Consider the following 19,397-nt stretch of genomic DNA (forward strand, 5'->3'; position numbering starts at 1 on the left):
TCAGTGGGAGGAAGTAGTGAATCCTGGGAGGATTCTCAGTGGGAGGGGAACTAAGTGTAGTGGAAGAGGAGCTCATGGGATGGGCAAAATTATCACTAGCATTGCACTCAAGAAGTACTGGATTCTCTTCCTGTTGAAAGAAGTCTGACATCATTAACTTTAAAGAAATATAAATTTAAACTAAAATGAGATATCATTACATACCTGTAAGAATGGCTGAAATGAACTACAGTAATAACTCATTGCAGGTGGGAATGTAACTGTCTGGAAGATAGTTTGTTCCTTCCTTTCAAAAGTAAACGATCATTACTGCAAAATAAAAAGCTTAGAAAATGACAGTGAACTGCTTAGGCTTACATGAAGAAACTGCCTTCCACTTCTTCAAAGAGAATAAGGAATTTATTTTATAACACTGAGAGTAAACCATCCACTGGTTGTCTATGCCATACTAATATTTAATGAGTCACTCATTTGTGGCAACCAAGGTGAAGGTGGTAGCTGAATTTTAAAAGCTTCTCATGAAGTGGTTCAAAAATTACTTACATCATTTGCATAAAACCCACAGAACCACACCAGTTAGAAAGTAGTTGCTTAGTCAAAAAAAATCCCATATTCCCTGGTAATTGAGCTTTCAGCAGAATCATTACCATTTTCCTTGGCCAGACACTTGCATTTGAGAGATGATACTCAGCAGCCGCTTGCCACTTTTGATAAAAGTGTTTAACTTTTATCAAATTCAAGAGAGGGAATGGAATTCAGACCCTTGATCAACTAAGCCCCATGAATGTACTGGGAAGAAACACACAGTTGAGCCCAGTTTGGGCAACTTAGCAACTTACCAAGACCTTGTCTCTAAATGTGTGTGTGTGTGTGTGTGTGTGTGTGTGTGTGTGTGTGTGTGTGTGTTTTTGAGAGAGAGAGAGAGAGAGAGAGAGAGAGAGAGAGAGAGACAGAGACTGAGAAAGACAGACTGAGCTAGTTTAGCACAAGTAGTCTATATCTCTTGCTTGTTTCTCCCCTACTTTCTCCCTTCCCTCCCTCCCTCTCTCCCTTTCCCGCCCTTCCTCCCTCCCTCTCTCATACATTGATTGCCACACTTTAAAACTTAAGCAAGTTCACTTAAAGTTTCTGTCTCTTTCCCTGAACAACAAGGGTCCAGGAACACTGTGCCTGAACTCACATGGCAGTCATGGACTTGCTGTGATGAGGTCACCTTACAGCGCATAGCACATGCTTTGGATTTTTATGGCTCTCCCTACTTCAATAATAACTGATTCTACCTCTAAATACCCCCACCTGCACCTCCACCTGAGGCCTTGCTTTGGCCACTGGAGGGTGCTCCTGTGGTGCAAGGCAAGGTCCTATTCTTGGAGAATGAATGTTCCACCACCCCTGGAGCAGCCCTGAAACACATGTTGAGTGTTGGGGTGTAAATACCCCAGTTCCCTCTCTCTTGCATGGAATCACTGCAAGTCTCTTGTCCTGCAGGTCCCCAGATCAGCAGGATTGAGCTGTAGTTACCCACAGGGTCAATTGCTTGGTCACTAATCCCTGAATGGCTGCTGTCCTCCCTTGTCATACTGACCCATTTCCTGCTAAGTTCCTTACATCCTTTGCACTGAATCCTTGTCTTGGGGTACTCTTCACAAACTCAGGGTCATGGAATGTGTCTGTGCCCAGTGTCCGGCAGAATTCGAAACAGGAATACAGGATAGGAAAATGGTCAGAGACCAGTTAGGAGAGCCTTAGAACCAACCCGGCCACTGTTACTAATGGTCAGCTGGAAGCCAGTGTCTCTTCACCAGGGGAATGTGTCCTTCAGAGTCTGTTGTCCCCACATGGCTATTTAATAGAGTTGATATTATTAATCTTGCTCCATCATTTTTAAATTTTTAATTTTAATTAATTCACATTTGTAGTACATGATTGCATGCATCATGGGGCGTGGGTACATGCACATAAAACATCTGAATTATTTTTGCTTCCCTCTCATTTTCCCCTCCCCTCCCTTCATCTCGTGGTTCTAACCCATCATGACTTTAGCTTTGCTAATTCTCACATAACTAGAATTTCACAGTTAGAAGCTAATCTGAAGATTATCTCCCAAAAGCTGTCTTTAAGTGGAAACTCAGTCATGTAAAATAACTTGCTAAAATCCATTCTGCTCCAACAGTCTCTTGAATACACCCAGATCTCCGTCAGGCCTCCCTTCCTGCTGTACCATGGAGAGAACTGAACCTAATGTAGAAAACACAGAACAGAACTCGAGTTTTAGTTCTCCTGTAACACTGCTATGCAGTCCTGCGCATGTTTCTCCCACTCTGTGCCCTATGGCAAGGAGGAAATGGTGGAGGCCATTTCTATGCCATTTCAGGTTACCCTCCCTGACGCTCTCCCTCTCCTTCTGGAGTTGCCATCTGACCACGGTGTGTGAAGCATAGCTGGAGCCATTGTTGCCCACTGGCCCCTTCTATTCCTGCTTGCAGTCCTTTTGTCCCTAGCTCACTGCTCCCCTTGAGGCAGAAGTTCTCAAACGTTAGTGACATCAGACTCTGGTTGGTGTTTGGCAAGAAACAGGTTCCTGGATGCCAATCTCAGGCATGCTGAGAGGTCAGGCTAGGAACTTCTGTTGCTAACAAGTTCTCACATGATGCTGAGGCTACACATAATAAATGCCATTGCTGTGCAGGAGGGATCCAGGGGACCAGGCAGGACAGCAGCCATCTATCATCTTTACTCCACACCTGAAGCAAACACAGAAGTCTTCAAAGTTTATGCAATTTAGAGAGCATGGTTTTTGAAATTCTATTTCTAAACCTGAAGCTGTGTTGTAAATAGACCTTCCTTTTTCCATTCCTCCCACTTGACATCTTTTTCTGGAACCCCTGATTCCTAGCTAGGACACATGGGCGATGGAGAGATCCTGTGTTTAAATAGCAGCTGTATCTGAGCTGTAGACTCCAGTTCTTTCTCTGGTTCTGGGTAACAAGGCACATCTTCTCTAGACAATACACTAGCTGCAGTTCTCCTAACCCACTGCATTGGTGAGACAAGGTGGCTTTGCAAGCTGCTGAGTTGCACAATCCATCTAAAACAAGGCTCAGCTTAGAGTCTTGTGATTGGCTTTAAGATCTGTCTAGTGTTTTATTATACTCATTACTTGAGTTCTGATTATCTACTTGCAGATTTATTTGGACAAATGTTGTGTGCAATTAAACTCTTTTAGAAAATTGTCTCTTTTATATACTGGGATGAGTGAAAAATCATACAAAAGCACTTACACTCCTACAACAGAAGAAGAAGCCTAACTTCTAAGTATTTACTTTCAATTTCTTATCTTACATATTGTCAGGGAGATAATTATTACTATGCTAGATTTTGAGAAGTTTTTTTTTTAAATGTCAGCAAAGAGAAAGCCATACTAGAGACACTGAAATTAAAAGCTGCCAGTACTAAAATTCTGGTATGTTCACTGCCTTATTCATTCAGATTTCTTAAATTTATAGGCAAATAAAATTTATTGGTATGAATGCTCCTCCTCTTCCATCTGTGTAGTAGGGTTGCTAATTTACTCACAGCTTAACTTTAGAAACACACACACACACACGCACACGCACATGCACAAGCACAAGCATTATAGTTTCCTGAAACCAGACTTCTTCATGAAGCTCTACTGGTTAGATTCTTTTTCAATTTCTTTATTTAATTCAATCCATCAAGTGTAGGCTGTTTGAATAATTGAAGCATTATCTATCAAAGTTAAACTGCATTATTTTAAGGCTAAGCTGATCACTATAAAACTCAGTCTTTCAAATTTAGCTGCCACCAACTCCCTCCCCTCACCTCCCAACCTCACCGGGGCTTTTTAAAGGAGAGGGGAACATGTGGCACATAGGACTTTAGGATGGAGGTTATACCTCATCTTGTTCCTCTCTGATCCTGGCTTGAATGTAGAGTCTCCTGCTACCTAGAATAAAAATGAATATGTCCATGTGAGGCTGAGCTATTCAGAAGGGCACCTCTTCAGTGTTTCACAATTCTGGTCCCCTGCCTAAAGCATTCAAAGCCATCCTCTTGGTTGACTTCAAATCTCATCTATGGGCTTGGGCCACATCTTCATTTCAAAAGGAACATCTGGATCCCCTGCATGTCACACACAAACTAGCAGCCCTGCCTCCAGCTACGTCCAGCCACACCCCTGCTGTCTCTCCATGGAAACCCCATTGTTCAGGGCCCAGGCTGATGTTCAATCAGTTTTCACCAACATGTCAACACATATTGTTTAAATACGGCTGTAGTTTTGCTCTTGTTGATTACTAGGCACTGTGTCGAGTTCTTAGAGTGTCTCATGACTTCATTAAAAATGGTGGGCCTCCCCAGGGGATCCCTAGGAGTGTAACTCTATTTTGATAAGTTTAAATTAATATGGTTTTTAAATATTTTGAATGTTGTTCCTGACACAGTAGTATATGAACCTTCTCCTCTCCTGTGTTTATGCAGGCACATGTACTCCAGGTATTTCTACTGAGGTAGAGAGACTCCACAGAAATAGATTCCATTAAAAGATAATACAGATCCATTTGGTCTGTGATAATTTGTTAGGTAATCTTAGTATGTTCTTTGAGTGAACCCCTAATATACCTAGACAAACCTCACTGAAGTCTTACTACATGTCTGCTAAGCCCTTTACATATGGATCCCATTTAACTACTATAGAGAAACTAATGAGGTAAGAAATGGTATCATCCCCATTTCATAGATAAGTAAGGCAAGGAACAAAGTGGTTAAACCACTTGCAAAGGATTCAGTGCTAATGAGCAGAAGAGCCAGGATTTAGGCATTTAACTACCATTCCAAACGGAAAAGCTAAGTCCTCAGGTGGGAGCAGGGGTTAGCTGCGTGGTGGAGGTCACAGATGGGCAAGGTGAGAGTAACTGATGATCATGGTCTTCAGGAGAGTTCTTGTTACTCAAGCATCAGCAGAAGTTGTAGCAGCAACATCACCCGGCAGCCTTCAGACTTGCAGTCTCGGGCCCCGCAAACCAAATGGATCTGTATTATCTTTTAATGGAATCTATTCTCTTGGTTTAAGAGGCTTGAGGTTCAAAACTAAGGTGATGGCAGGGTTGATTATTTCTAGAAGCTTTGAGAGTGAAAGAGCTTTGCCCTAAAATAAATTACTGTTTGGTTATGGCGGTGGTCTAACATGGCAGAAGGCCAAAGCGGGAACACTTACCACTTGTTGCTTCTTCCTCAGCCTTAATTGCAATTCCCCTTTGGGTTTGTGCGTGAAGAAAACTCCAATCAGCTCCTTGCATGTCATCAATGCCCACCCTAAGCACCACCCCCACTCAACGGTTACAAATGCACCATACACCATATTCTGGTGGAAGGAGACATCGCAGCTGGCATGGGTTGTGTGCTCCTTCCCACGTCCTCATCTCGATAAACCTGTTCTTTTTGCACTTTTGTTTTTCTATTGCACCATAAAACTCAGAAAGAAAATCTATTATGTTTCTTTTTCCCACTTTCTGGAAGTTATCGGCAATCTTTGGTGTTTCTTAGTTTGTGGATAAAACACTCCACTCCCTGCCTCTTCTGCACATGATCTTCTCTGTGTGTCTCTATGTCCTTTCTTTTTCTTTTAAGCACACCAATCATTTCAGCATCTTCCCTAATCCAGAATGACCTCACCTTAATAAGTTACAGTACTGTATTACACAGTGATGGGGATACATCCTCAGAAAGGCTTCTTTAGGCCATTTCTTCATTGTTCAGATATCCTAGAGTGCACTCATACATACAAACTAAGATGCCTACAGTGTCACTAGGTAATGAGTGTAATTTTGTAGGCAGCCATTCCATATGCAGTCTACTCTGAAAAAATGTCTTTATGCAGCACATGTACATATCTGCAAATATTCCTTATTTCCAAATAAAGTAACATTCCACAGTTCAGATGGATATGAACTTTGGGAAACCTACTGAATCCATTGTATAGAGTCATAATAATTATTATTATTTTGCCATATTTGTAGCTACAAGATTAATTTTTTATACTAAAGTACTTATAAGTTCTTGAAAAGTAGCCTGATTGAGACTAGCCTCACTTCTTCCTTAGACTTTTTCCTCACATTACCACTGAAACTATGTGTAGCTGGCATTGTCCTTATCACCAAACAGAATAGCAGCAAGTGCTGATCTGGTTTGACCTCCCCTTTGTTTCATAGCTGTGGACCATCTCCACCTTGCCACTCCCAAATCAGTCTCCAGTGCTTCTCCTCTGCCTTCTTCATGTGCTTCTCTTTAATCTCCAGGGATAGTTCAATCTTGGTTGCCTCAGCTTCTCTGCATTTCATAGTGGTCATCTTCTTTTCCCATACCATGACTCTGCAAGGGCGATTGACTGCCACCTACATCCGAAGGTTCCTTAAAACCAGGACCTCAGTGGTGTATACATGATAGGACTTGGAAGTACACAGGTGTATGCACTTGTCAAAACTCATCACACGGTAAATCTAAAATTTGTGTAGTTCACTCTTTTTGTAAGCTAAGCTGTCAACAAATATTGAACTCTGGTTAATGCTAAATTAAGAGTGAAGTGTACTGATATCAGCAATTTAATTTGACAAGCATCAAAAATAAGATGGATGTGCACATAAAAATAAAATGATTACTTAAAAATAAGATGAATGGATATAAAGGTGTGTGGTTAAGCCCATATAGTAAAATACTAACAATTATACAATCTACTTGGTAGGCAGAGGAATTTCTTTTAATATACTAGCAAATAGGAGATCTTGTTTCCAGGCTGGTGCTCTTTGCTTAATACTGTTCACAAATGGTACTGCACCTGGTCTTCATTCTCAAAGGTCTCTTTAATTTCCTATGATTGAGGCTCCTTCAGTCATCCTGGTCTATCAGGATCTATGATAGATCAAACACACCGTAAGTGCTTAAGCCACAGAGATGGATTTCTTAAAATTCTGACCAAGAAGATTTTGAGTGTGACAGAAAACAGAATCAAGGTGGATTCTCATGAGTTCAGTTTGGTGACTGGGTTGATGGTGGTACCATTAAGTAGGACAGGAGAGATAAGTGAAGGGTTAGATTTAGGAACAGAGAGAGGAATCTCAAGTTTGATTGAAAGTACTTGTGGTCATCCATGTGGAAGCATATACTAGTCAGAGATTCAGTTGTATTCTATTATGTCATGTGGTATTGTGTTCTTGTATGGTGTTAGGGATGGAACCAAGTTCTCATGCACTCTATGCAAGCCCTGATCTACAGAGTTGAACCCCCGGCTCAAAATTAATAATGGGGGGGGGGAGCAGCAATAGTACATAAAAAGGGGAGAAAATGAGATTCCAAACCAGAATAGTAAGGAGTCACAATATTTAAGGTATGGGCAGACAAGGAGAGCCAGAAAAAAAGATTGGAAAGGAAGTACAAAAAGATATTAAGAGTGTCAGAAAAGGTTCATACCTTAGAGACTGCACCTTTGATCTATAGAGAACTTTAACTTCAAGTGTATTTTCTGAACTGTTGTTAAGCAATGCCTCTTCTATGGTCACTAGCAAGTCTAAGTGACAAGCCAGAGTGAATTCTCTTCCAGAGGCTATATACTGAGCCCTGCAGATGCCTGCCTCACATGCCTGACTACCAAATGCTGGCACTCAGTCTCTGTGCCCGTGTTTCCACTTGTGTTGATGTTCACATTGGCACCTTCCATTGTCATGGGCAAAGGAGCAAAACTAAAAGAGAAAGGGAGCAGACACTTCGGTGATAGCTCAGCACCCCACGTCAATGAAGGTTTTGCAGATTTCAACACAGAAAAGAAGACGGTCGTTTGGATCATCTCATGGAACACAGATTATATAAATGGGTTTAATTCCAAAGGACTTAAAACTGCATCCGTGTGTACAAAATTCACACTGCGAACCGCAATTTCCTTACACTGAAGCATCATCTGTTACATTCACTTAACATGGTTTTGAGATTCAGTGAAAACATTTAATTTGTAAGAAGCCGCTGATGAACTTGGGTTTGAAAGTCTGTCTATGTTTCTAGATCTGTACACTTGCTAGCGCAGTGAACCATATTTTCAAATTACTCTTTTTTTTTTTTTTGCGTTCTTTTCCTTTTCAGATAAAGTTATCTGACTTTGGTTTCTGTGCTCAAGTTTCCAAAGAGGTGCCAAAGAGGAAATCACTGGTAGGCACGCCCTACTGGATGGCACCTGAGGTGATTTCCAGGCTACCTTATGGGACAGAGGTAAGTGGTGACAGCTGTGGTGGAGAGAGCAGAGCCTGGACAGGCTGAGGATGTAGTGATACTCAGATACTTGATGACCACAGATGAGGGCAATAACTTTTTACTCCACATTTACTGGCTGGGCACAGAGTAGGCGGAGGCAGAAAGGACTCTGACCACCACTAAGGATATCACAGTGTTCACTCTGTCCTTATATTGCAATACTGCCATGGATGCTAAGGTGATGCAGAGTCATTCAAACTCTCCTCCCACACTCAGTGGCCACATAAATCAAAGCAGTAAGATTTCAGATGCAACTAGAGATGTGCAGGAGAACAGATGGGATGTTGTAGAGGAAGGACAGTGGATCAGAAAACATGCCACAAAACAGAGGTCATATTGAATGAGCAGTAGTGGGTTCCTATAGGAAAGATAATCAAATGCTAATATAGTATATTTGACAATATGGCACAAGGTCTCTTTCCCCTAGAAAAGAGACAATCACACATAACCTGTCAAAGGACTAGGCTTAGGGATATGAGATGGAAGGGCAGAGGATGTGGAAGAAAGGACTCCTAGGGAGTGTGAGTTGAAGCTCCAGGCACAATGGACCCCATTAAATGGAGGTCATGGAGCTCATATCTGAGCATAGTAAATCCAGTACCATGGTGCAGATGGTGATTTTGGAAGAGGAGGATCTGGGAAGAAGTGGTGTGAACCAGTGGGTGAAGATGTCTCCTAAGCTAGGCCAGATTCTGCTGTTTCCCTTCTTGTGTGACCTCAGATGAGCACTCAACTTCTTTTTCTTACTGTGGAGAAGGTTGCTGTAAGGGTTACGGCAGTAGCACAGTGGCCAGTTAAGAGGTGTATTGAGGCCATGACAGGAAGTGAGCGGAATGGGAATTTATAGCGCTGCTGTGGCTTCTCAACGTTGTGCTTCCCATTCTCCATGCAGAAAGAATTACTTGCAACCACTTTCTTTTCTCCATTCTCTGAAAATGGTTTATATAAACAATGTTTTGTTGCTGCTGCTTCAAAACAATAAAGCATAAAAGGAAAGCTCCAAAGTAGGTGAAGAAAAAACTATTGTTACAAAGCAAGTTATTAAAAGGAACCAGGATATAGCCTGCATTGTGCAGTGCAGCTCTTTGCAGTTCATTATGACTACATCAAATACTTTTCTTATGGTTTAAATGCAACTTTCTATTTTCACAACAGAGGATTTTTTTTGCTTTATTTTAATCTACCTTGGTAGCCTGTTAACTGCAAAAGATAAACAGAATAAAAATTGAAGTTCTACATTTCACAATGTTGAGATAATCATTTATTCCTAATTGGAGGACACTTCCCTGGAGTGATATTTAAGCATCAAACAAAGATGATTAACAAAAACTCAGTAATCCAATGATTCAGCCTATAAACCTGGTCTTATTGATCTGTGACTGAGTGTGAATCAATCGAATTTCCTTGGATGCATCCAGCCTTCCAGAACATTCTCCCTGCCTGATAAACAGTGGGTGTGTGCCTCACAGGTGGACATCTGGTCTCTTGGGATCATGGTGATAGAGATGATTGATGGTGAGCCCCCCTACTTCAATGAGCCACCCCTCCAGGCGATGAGGAGGATCCGGGACAGTTTACCTCCAAGAGTAAAGGACCTACACAAGGTGAGCAGTGTGTATTTCTTGGTCCAAAATAGCTATAGGATCTTTCAGCTCTCTGTGGTTTCAGACATTGGCATTTCACATCCAATGGGCAATAGATCCTAGTGTAAGGGCATGCAGACTTTGGAATTAGTCACCTGGTTTCATGCTTCACTCTCTGGATATTGACTCAGCCTCTGTGACTCCAGAGTTTACCTGTGAAATAAGGTATGAGCAGCTTCTTTATCAAAGGCTACATAGAAGAGTGAATTGCTCAACACTTAGTCACTGAGGGCCTGATACCTTCCAGAGGCTTCTAATCGCTCAGGATACTGCAGCACAGGACCCCAGACTGTTACAGAGCTTAAAGACTAGCTGAGGAAGCAGATAAAAAACCATCAACAAGTGGAGGAACAGAATAACATCACAGAGTGGTACCTGCTGTGAAGAAAATAAAGTGCTGTGACATGGTGTAGGGCGGGAGAGGGCACTGAGAGCCAGTGTAGCTTGGAGAGTGAAGGAAGCCCTTCCTGGGGAGGATCACCAAGCTGAGCTGGACCTCAGTGAGAAGATGTATAACCCATGCAAAGATTCCAGCAGAAGAAACATCAAGCCCTAAAAGCCAGGAAGCAGAAATCTCCTGTAACCCTAATAACAGGAGCAAGAAAACAGGATAGGTAGGTAGGTAGGAGCTGGATCATGCGAGGAGTGAAGGGCAAGTTAGTGGCATACATAGAAAGGCTACACAGAGTCTTCTCCATTGTCCAAGATTTGTGCGTTAGAATTGATCTCACGAAAAAATGAAAAGTCCAAAAATCACCACTTCCAGAGCTGCTACTACCCTGCAGGACTTGCCAAGAAAAGGCATTTTCACTGGACCTTCTGTAATCACTGATCAGTCACACCTCCCACCCCATCTTCTTCATGACCAAAAGAGAAACATGAAGTTGCCTTTCAGGGAAATTAATTTGTAAGAATATTGTCTCCTCTGTTCTGTCCCTTGTCTTAGGGAAGAACCTCAGTTGAATGATTCATGCAGGATGCAGGGACTTGCCAAAGAGAAAAATGGAAACTTTTTTTTTTTTTTTTTGTCTTTTTTCGGTACCAGGGATCGAACTCACGACTGCCTGCTTGCAAGGCAGGCGCTTATGCCACTGAGCTAAATCCCCAGCCCCCAAAAATGGAAACTTCTTGAGATGAATGAAAAATTGAAATGCTTATGGAGTTGGACAAAGTTTAAATAATAAAAAATGACAAAAGCATATTGTATCAAAATAGTCCCACACCCAATAGAAAAAGCATTAATGTTCCTCAAAGCCATGTAGAAGACCATCTTTAATCCCAATGTTAAAAAACAGGAAAGCACTCAACATTTTCCAAATGAATAAGTAATGTATGGTACAATTGGACAATGAATGCTACACAGCAAAGAGAAGGTGGAAACTTTCATCACACACAGCTGAACTGAATCTCAGAGACACCAAGATAAGGGAAGGCAGCCAGACAGGGAAGAATCCACAGCAGGTGACTATTTCTACAAAGTGAGAGCAAGCAAAACTGATTTATGCTATCAGAAGTCAGGAAAGTGGTGACCTTCTGCAGAGGAATGGGTATTACCAGACAGAGTACCCAAGGTGGCCTCTAAGAGTAGCATAAAGATTCTAGATCTTGAAAGGGATAGAGAGAACATATATGTGAATAAAGATCTACTGGTCCATCTACTTAATATAAATGCACATAAATATATTAAGATAGATGTCAAAAAATCTTTGATAAGAAATTAAAGGGGAAATGGTATATGTCAGATATCCTTATAAAAGCATGTTTCTCTTCAAGAAAGAGGAGTCCATAGAACCTAGATGTTAGCAGTAGCTAAAAAAAGAAAAAAAGAAAAAAGAAATTGTTTCATGTTTTTCATTGTACTTCATTAAACGTGTGGCCAGCACCTTTCTGAACCCACCCCTTCATAATAGTTGCACTTGTCACCATTGTTACCATTACTTTTATTTATTAAATAAATTTTGTTCTTTGTTGCATCATCATTTACCTATGTTCCTTAAAACTTGACAGAAAAACGTCATGTGTTAATAAAGTTATTTCCATATTTTGCTTCCCCAATGATCTTTCTCCTTAAAATGACTTTCTAGAAATTGCCCATAGGATTAACTGGGAAAACCAGCAGTTACGCTGGGTTTTTATGTTGGTTCTTAGAATGGTCTCTGTGCTTTCACAGGTTTCTTCAGTGCTCCGGGGATTCCTAGACCTGATGTTGGTGAGAGAGCCCTCTCAAAGAGCTACAGCCCAGGAACTGCTTGGACATCCATTCTTAAAATTAGCAGGTCCGCCATCTTGCATCGTTCCCCTCATGAGACAATACAGACATCACTGAACAGAGGATTCACATAGATGACAGAGCTAGATTAAGATATGAAAACAATTCAGGAGAACATGAGGAAAACCACAGAACACGCAAAAGGCCTGTGCATTCTAGACCAGCTGATTGGTGGGACAGTGTGATGACCGGCAGGGTTTGACAGACCAGGGCATCTTCTTGTGTCTTAAATAGGCATCTCTTCACTGACAGCTGGCATGGTCATTTGGAGCATGGCTTTAAGAAGTCATTATTATGTATTTCAGCCCTTCATCCAGGAAATCAGAAGGACTCAGTACAAACTCCGTTATGATACATCCTCGCCACATGCAGGGTACCGCATAGGATTTTCTATATTGAAAGAATACTTTTCTGGCAAAAAAAAAAAGAAAGAAAGGAAAACAAAAAGCACTTTTTTCTTAATGGTAGCAGTGTAATGTATTTTGCAATGAATTTGTAATTTTTCTGTACGATAGTTTTGATAATTTATAGTACTTTGATGTCACGTAGCCATTGTATCGGTTGAAGTAATACTTGTTTACTAGCAGGGGTTTGAACAAAGCCTTTCCTACTTTTTTATCCCTTTCAGAAAACCAACAATTCTTTAGGAACTTTGAATACTGAATGACTCTCAATCACTGTCAGCTTTAGTAGAATATCTTTCTTATCTTAACAAGTGTCTTATGTGATGGAAGAAGAAATAAGAGTGATGGTGATGGTGTACACATTTCATTCATCCAACCAAAAACAATGAAACAAAATTTGAGCCACAGTATACCACCAAATTCTTTCTTGGGATAAAGCTAGATGTTTTGAAAAATCGTATTTTCCTTCAAGGCTTCTAATAGAAAACCACTTTTTGCACACCAAGATGTTACCCTTTGTGCCCCCCACCCCCAGAATGGGCATGACATCTCTTGTGGCCAAATTTCCCTCCCAGGGAATGATTTTCAGTGCTAGGCTCATTGGACTCAGTTCCCCAAATTGAATGTTTCAGTGAGACCTGAGGAATGCCAGGCTCACCAAGGGAAAGAAGTGTGAACAAGGCAAGGTGTTTGGTTCTGTTCGTCACTGTTTTTAAAGCTGTATGCTAGCACACCAAACTCTTGTCTGTATTTACCTTCGTACCACAGTATTAATCACTATTGTTCATGTATCGTGCTGGAAGTCTGAATTGATATCAGCTAGAGGGAAAATTAGCAAGGGGGTTTTTCCCCAGGTATGATCTGACTTCCGTTGTGACCATGTTATAATGTGTTTCCGACATAGGAGAGTTGTGCTGCTGTCTAGATCTTCTTGAATGTTGATAAAAATGAATGACTACTACAATACATTTTGTGTTGCTTGTTGGATGAATTTGCATGTTAATTGTAGGCCAATATAGATTTGCCTTTAAAACTCTGAAGGAGCTACATAGTCATCATTAGTTTTATTAATTATGCATCAGACAAAAGCCATTTGTTACCAAACTGGAAGCCAGAGGCTTTTCTTAACAACTTCACGTACTGCAACAAGTATGAATTTAAATTTGTGGAAATTCTCTGGTTGCTCTAAGCATAATTAAGAATTTTTGTAATTAATAGGTTGCTAATTATTTATTATAGTTAAAAGGATAAAAGGCATAAAATGACCTTCAATTCATTAGATTTTCAGTTTTCTCCAAAACTGGAAATGCCTCACCATAAATAAGATCTATAAATTTGTTTCATAAAACATAAAAACTCAATGTTTTATGTAGAATATTAAAGTATTAATATAAATATGTGAGAATAAAAGCAATCTAAATCCAAAAATGGCAGTCCTAGAAGTTCATGGAACAGATTGTCTTAATTTAACAGGACTATGTAGAAGTGGAAAGAAAAGAAAAAGAAAAACCTTTTTCAACCAGGACAACATTAAACTCATTGCAGATAATAGTGGATTTGGGGATTCAAACATTTTTGACAGTGTAATGGAAATTTTTTCTGTAATTTTCTTATCACTGGGTATTTTTTAAGGTATATTGAGTTTACCAAAATTCAACTCTAGCTTAAAAAGATCTGTGAGCACTATTGGCAGAAACTGCACTTGCAAATAAAAATAAATGTTTGCCTTTTCCCCCTTTGTGTTATTGTCAGCTTCTCATTTCCCAAATTTGTCTTATTGAGTAGCCAAGAATGGTTCTTTTGGGACTCTGAGGAATGTAAATGAGTTGGTTTTAAGTTATTTATAGAGCCATGATGAAGTCATGAGCTGAAGACAAACATTGTCTCCAGAGATTACCAATAATGTAAGATTGTGATAGAGACATCACTACCACTATTGAGAGAAAATGTTATTGAAATCTGGATGGTCAAGTGTGAGGAAAGCCAGGTTCAGGGCTAAAGAGCCCTTCCACCTCTCTGCGTCAAAGATTCTGGACTCATCTGTGGACTTTAACGATGAATGATATGAAAAGGACATGGATTGGAGAAGGTAGTGAGAGCTGTCACCCTGGAAGACAGCCGTGGGTCCCCTCCTCCTCTTTGGATGTCAAGGGAGACATTAACATTGATGCTGTGCAGTTGATGGAGATACTATGCATAAGAGCACAATTTATTTCTGGAAATTCAGAAAGGTGAAAGCCCTGAGGAAGTAGTCTGACATAGCAGGATGGGAAAGGCCATAGTATATCCTGTGCCAAGGAAGTGGATGATGGAGGCAACCTTTCCCAGATCAACTCCTTGGCCTGTGGTGAGATGAAAGAAGCTGTGACACTCTCTTGATTCTGTTTGATGAAGCATGGAGAAGAAGCAGAGAAGATATCAAACCACTCAGTCAATGAGCTGCCCATCCCCCAGAGTGCATTAGAGGCCTGCACCATAGGAATGGCAGGGAGATACGGCTGAGTGGACCTGAAACTCAAAAATCCATATATAGCAATCACCAGGTCCCCAACCTTTTTTCTCCAGGAAGTTGTTTCATGACAGCTCATTTTTCCTTGGGGCAGGGACTTGGGGAAATGCTTTTGAAACAACTCAAGGGAACATGCAACCTACGTCCCTTGCACGCACAGTTTACAGTAGGGTCCTAGTGCCAGTGCTGGTTTGACAAATGAATGGTGGCGCTCATTTAGTAATGCACCAAATGAGCTATAAATACAAGTGACATTTCTCTAGCTTACTCCCCTTACTCTCTTCTTTGCAGACCAGTATTGGTCTATAGTCCAGGTTCACAGTACACATCAAGACCATTCTAAACAGCAGAAGTGGTAGTTATCAGGTGAAGTCAAAATGAGGTGGAGGATTTCTACTTTATTCCAATAGCCTCTCAGGGCTGCTGACTACAACCAGCAAGGTTTCTAGAACTTCCCTTTCCTGGATTTGGGCCGTGTGACATCAAGAAACCTTGTGATTTGAGGAAGCTTAAAAGAAAGTAGGAATGAGAGAGCATAGCATATCCTGCCACTATCTCCCTGCTGCTACTTTTTTCTCTGGTACTGGGTCAGCCTGAGCAAAGGAGAGATGTGTCATTTCTTAACTAGAAGGAGATTGATTTTTTTAAAACTAGATTAGATAAGTGGAATCAAACTGAGTTATGGTTGTATCCCTATTGTCCAGTGGAAAGGATGTACTCAGTAGCAATTACCAGAGACACAAAATCATGTCATGAAGTTAACAATCAATGAGTTCAGACTCCTTGGTCAAATCTATCAAAGGACAGAGGTGTGTCATCAAAGAAATTGCAATGAGATTCCGGGAAGGGGGAAGAAAGATCATTTCTATCTGAAAGAGAGACATAATGTACCAGCTGAAGAAATTTTTTGAAAGTGACATTGTTACCAGCTACTTAGGTCTATGTGTTCAGGTTAATTTGCTCACTGCTGACTAAATCAAGGGAGGCCATTTATTTTTGTAAAAAAGAAAAAAGGTTTTATTTGAAGTTAGATCCAAGGAGATAAAGGGACCTCACCAGCTATATCATCATCTCCCAGTATGCCAGGGGTCACGGTCAAGGGATCTTGAGAGAGAGGCTACAAGAAAACAAAAGACTTGTCCAGGCTTGCTTCATCACTCCTAGACCCTGTCATCTTCCTCCCTTCTCTGTAGAAATCAAACTGACTTTTGACCTCTTGGTGTCCATTCATCCGGGCTGACCAGACATGAGGGGTTAGGTCCTAGGCCTGTAGAAGTTTGAAGAAACATCAAAAGTTAAGGAAAAAAAACCTCTAACTTTTAAACTGCCATTTTTCCTATGCTGATTACAGGATAATATGAATGAATTCACTTTGTGCAGGAAAGTTTGTTGGTGTGTGCCATGAAATATGCGCATTGTGAGTCTATTTACCTTGTTATGGATTAGACCAAAGAAGAACCTAAGACTAGGACTATTTAGGAGATGGTCCTGGGAAGCTCCTTATGACAAAGAGAAGAAAGGAGACAGAAAGCAAGCATGGCAAAAAAAAAATATTTTGCTGAATTAGTGATCTCTGTGAGCTGAATCCCATTGGAGACTTTCTAAAAGATGCTTCAGAATGTCCTTCTAAGGTGAGGATGCTGAGGTACTGATCCACCATCTCTGTGGCATCTTTATAGTTGACAGTCCTAGGGCATCAGCCCCCAGATGATATATCTAATAGCTTTCTGTACCCCAGTTGGTACAGAAAACTATTAGATATATGAGCAAGTGCCATTCAGGAAGGGCAAGGGGACCTAGATGGAACTGTGGCAGCATCTCTTACATAAGTAAACTGTTCTTTGTTACTTTTCTCATTGCTTGGACAAAATGCCAACACCCATGATTTAAAAGAGGGAAGGTTTATTTTAACTGACAGTTAGTAAAGGTTTCAGTCTATAGTCAGCTGGCTACAAGGGAGGGTGACATGTTAGAGGGGCATGGCAGAGGAGAAACAGTCCATGGTGTGGCAGGCAGACAACAGCATGCAGTCAGCCTCTCTTTCTCTTTTATTTAGTACAGGTTACAAGTCTATTGGTTGGTGCCATCCACAGCTTTCATCTATGCCCATAACTATGTCAAACCAATCAGTGGAATAATTTCATCATCACACACCTTTAATACATATGCACATATCCAGCCACCTCTGGTAAGTCCCACCGATGAGTGCATGAGGCTTTGGGACAGCATCTAGATACCAACTATAACAGACCTAATTAAGGATAAATGAAGAAATAAAGTCTATGGGTTGCTGATTTCTGAATCAAAACATGGTCTTTCAAATGTAAGTCATTCCTTATCCTGAAAGGTTTCCCCTGGGGACAAATCCATGCCTCATTATTAGCAATTTATAAAATTTAAAGCTGAAAAGGACTACAGGACCTTTTATGACCCACTTTAACTAAAATAATCAAGACCCCAAAGAGTTAGATAATAACTTCACGGTAATCATAATATCCACATATACTATGTACATACATGCATACATACATACACACAAGCATACACATATGCATATACACACACAAATTTAAGTACTATTAGGGCAGAAATTTTTACCCATTTTGTTCATTGATGTGTCCCCAACACCCAGAACTGGTTCTGGAAAGTACATGAGCAGCACCAACAAATACTTGTGATCTTATTTGTCCTGTGGGCCTCTGTGAATTCTTCTGTAGCAGAGCTGAAGTAGCATAGTCCTGAGTCTATTAGCACCTGGTCCCTCTTGGCTACCTAAAATGTTGAACTCTTTCTCAGCAAAAAGAAGTTTTTAAATGCATAAAATAAAATATATGTGATTTTATGAAGAAATCCACTTAAAGTATAATTATCAAATATATTGTGGCTATAGTGCAGTAGATAACATGACCTTGTGATGGGTCTAATAATTATCACCACATCAAAATAACTGGTAAAATGATTTTTTGATGTGATTTGTACTGATGACAATTTCATGAATGCTATAGAGATTTGACACCTGTGTTCATAATTAAAGGAAATGACCTTTCTATTGAGGTTGTTAAACACTAAAGGCATATAAAAATATGCCTATCCAAGTTGAGAGACTCCAACAGCCCCCCGTTATTTCCAAATTGATAACCCTGAGCAGTTTCCTGGGCTGCAAGTGGGAGAAATTCTTGCTTAGAAACATACTCTAGACGCAATAAATGGACACAGAAAATTGTGCCTGCCAGATAAGAAAAGCCCTGACTTAGTTTCTTATGATTTTCTACAAACTCTTATCTGTAAATGATACTGGAATAAATGTTAAGATGTGTGCTAGAAAAATGCAATTAATAATGTCTTTCGTGTGCATCTCCAATGTGCAAGACAATGTGTTAGTGATCTAAATGCACTTTCACAAGTCCTCAGATAACTTCAAGGATAGAGGAAAGAGCTCCACTTTCAAATGAGAAAATGAACACTTGGAAGCCTGATAATTTGGTAAGGTTGTGCAGACACTGACCTTTACTTTTAACCATAAATTTTCTGCCATAAAATTACCTGGGGACCACAGTAAATAATAGATTTAGGGTCTCACCCTAGGGAGATTCTCCATCAGCCTTAGCACTAACAACTTTTTCAGTGGTCTCCCAAGATGAGTCAGTGGAGGCTGCCCTCAAATTGCATTCTGAGACGTGGTAATTTAAAACTGTCTGGGTCTGATCACTAACTGTTTGCAGTGAGGGGAAGTTGGTTTTCCATGTAAAACCCTGGCTTTTCAGGTGACTTTCTGGGGTAGTGACTATGCCCAGTGCTCAGCATCCCGTTGCACAGATGTGGAATTCTATCAGAAATGATCAGTCTTAATGTCTTCCTTCTCGTGTCTCTATTCTCATTTCTGTAGTGCCCTCCACACCCACACAGCTTTGTCAAGTCTTTGTTAATGGGAAGATTGGACAAGTGGCAAAAAGAAAGTGGTTGCAGATTTTGGTCTTTCTCAGACTTCTGGTGAGAAGTCTCAAACTCTGGGAAGCAATTTCACTATGAGCTATTTCCTGGGAATACCTGCAAAGAAGCATGCTCAGAATTTAAAGGAAAGAAATCTGCACATGGTTCGACACCAGAGAAATGAGAGTGGAGAAGTGAGAGGACAGATGATAAGAATGACCATTTCTGCTGGAACTCCTTCTCTGTGGTGCAGTGTGAGCTCATGGGCTGCTTCTCTTTCAGGGGACATCGCCACTGGGGTTACAGGAGAGTCTCACTTAAAGGGA

General features: G+C 40.6%; 1 protein-coding gene across 6 annotated transcripts in view; it reads left to right on the forward strand.

The window, feature by feature from the left end:
- Positions 1-14,370, forward strand: part of Pak5 (p21 (RAC1) activated kinase 5) — a 320,360-nt gene extending 305,990 nt beyond the window's left edge. For all 6 annotated transcript variants that reach the window (XM_063248705.1, XM_063248704.1, XM_063248706.1 and 3 more), the window contains 3 exons: positions 8,149-8,274; positions 9,786-9,920; positions 12,130-14,370. In XM_063248705.1, the coding sequence (XP_063104775.1) occupies positions 8,149-8,274; positions 9,786-9,920; positions 12,130-12,285 (417 nt within the window). In that variant the 3' untranslated portion in view covers positions 12,286-14,370. The remainder of the gene's footprint in view (positions 1-8,148; positions 8,275-9,785; positions 9,921-12,129) is intronic.
- Positions 14,371-19,397: the final 5,027 nt, after the last annotated feature.

Source organism: Cavia porcellus, unplaced genomic scaffold, assembly GCF_034190915.1.
Source record: "Cavia porcellus strain 051 isolate PalLab524CR breed Dunkin Hartley unplaced genomic scaffold, mCavPor4.1 scaffold_5, whole genome shotgun sequence".
In the NCBI taxonomy this organism is placed as follows: domain Eukaryota; kingdom Metazoa; phylum Chordata; class Mammalia; order Rodentia; family Caviidae; genus Cavia; species Cavia porcellus.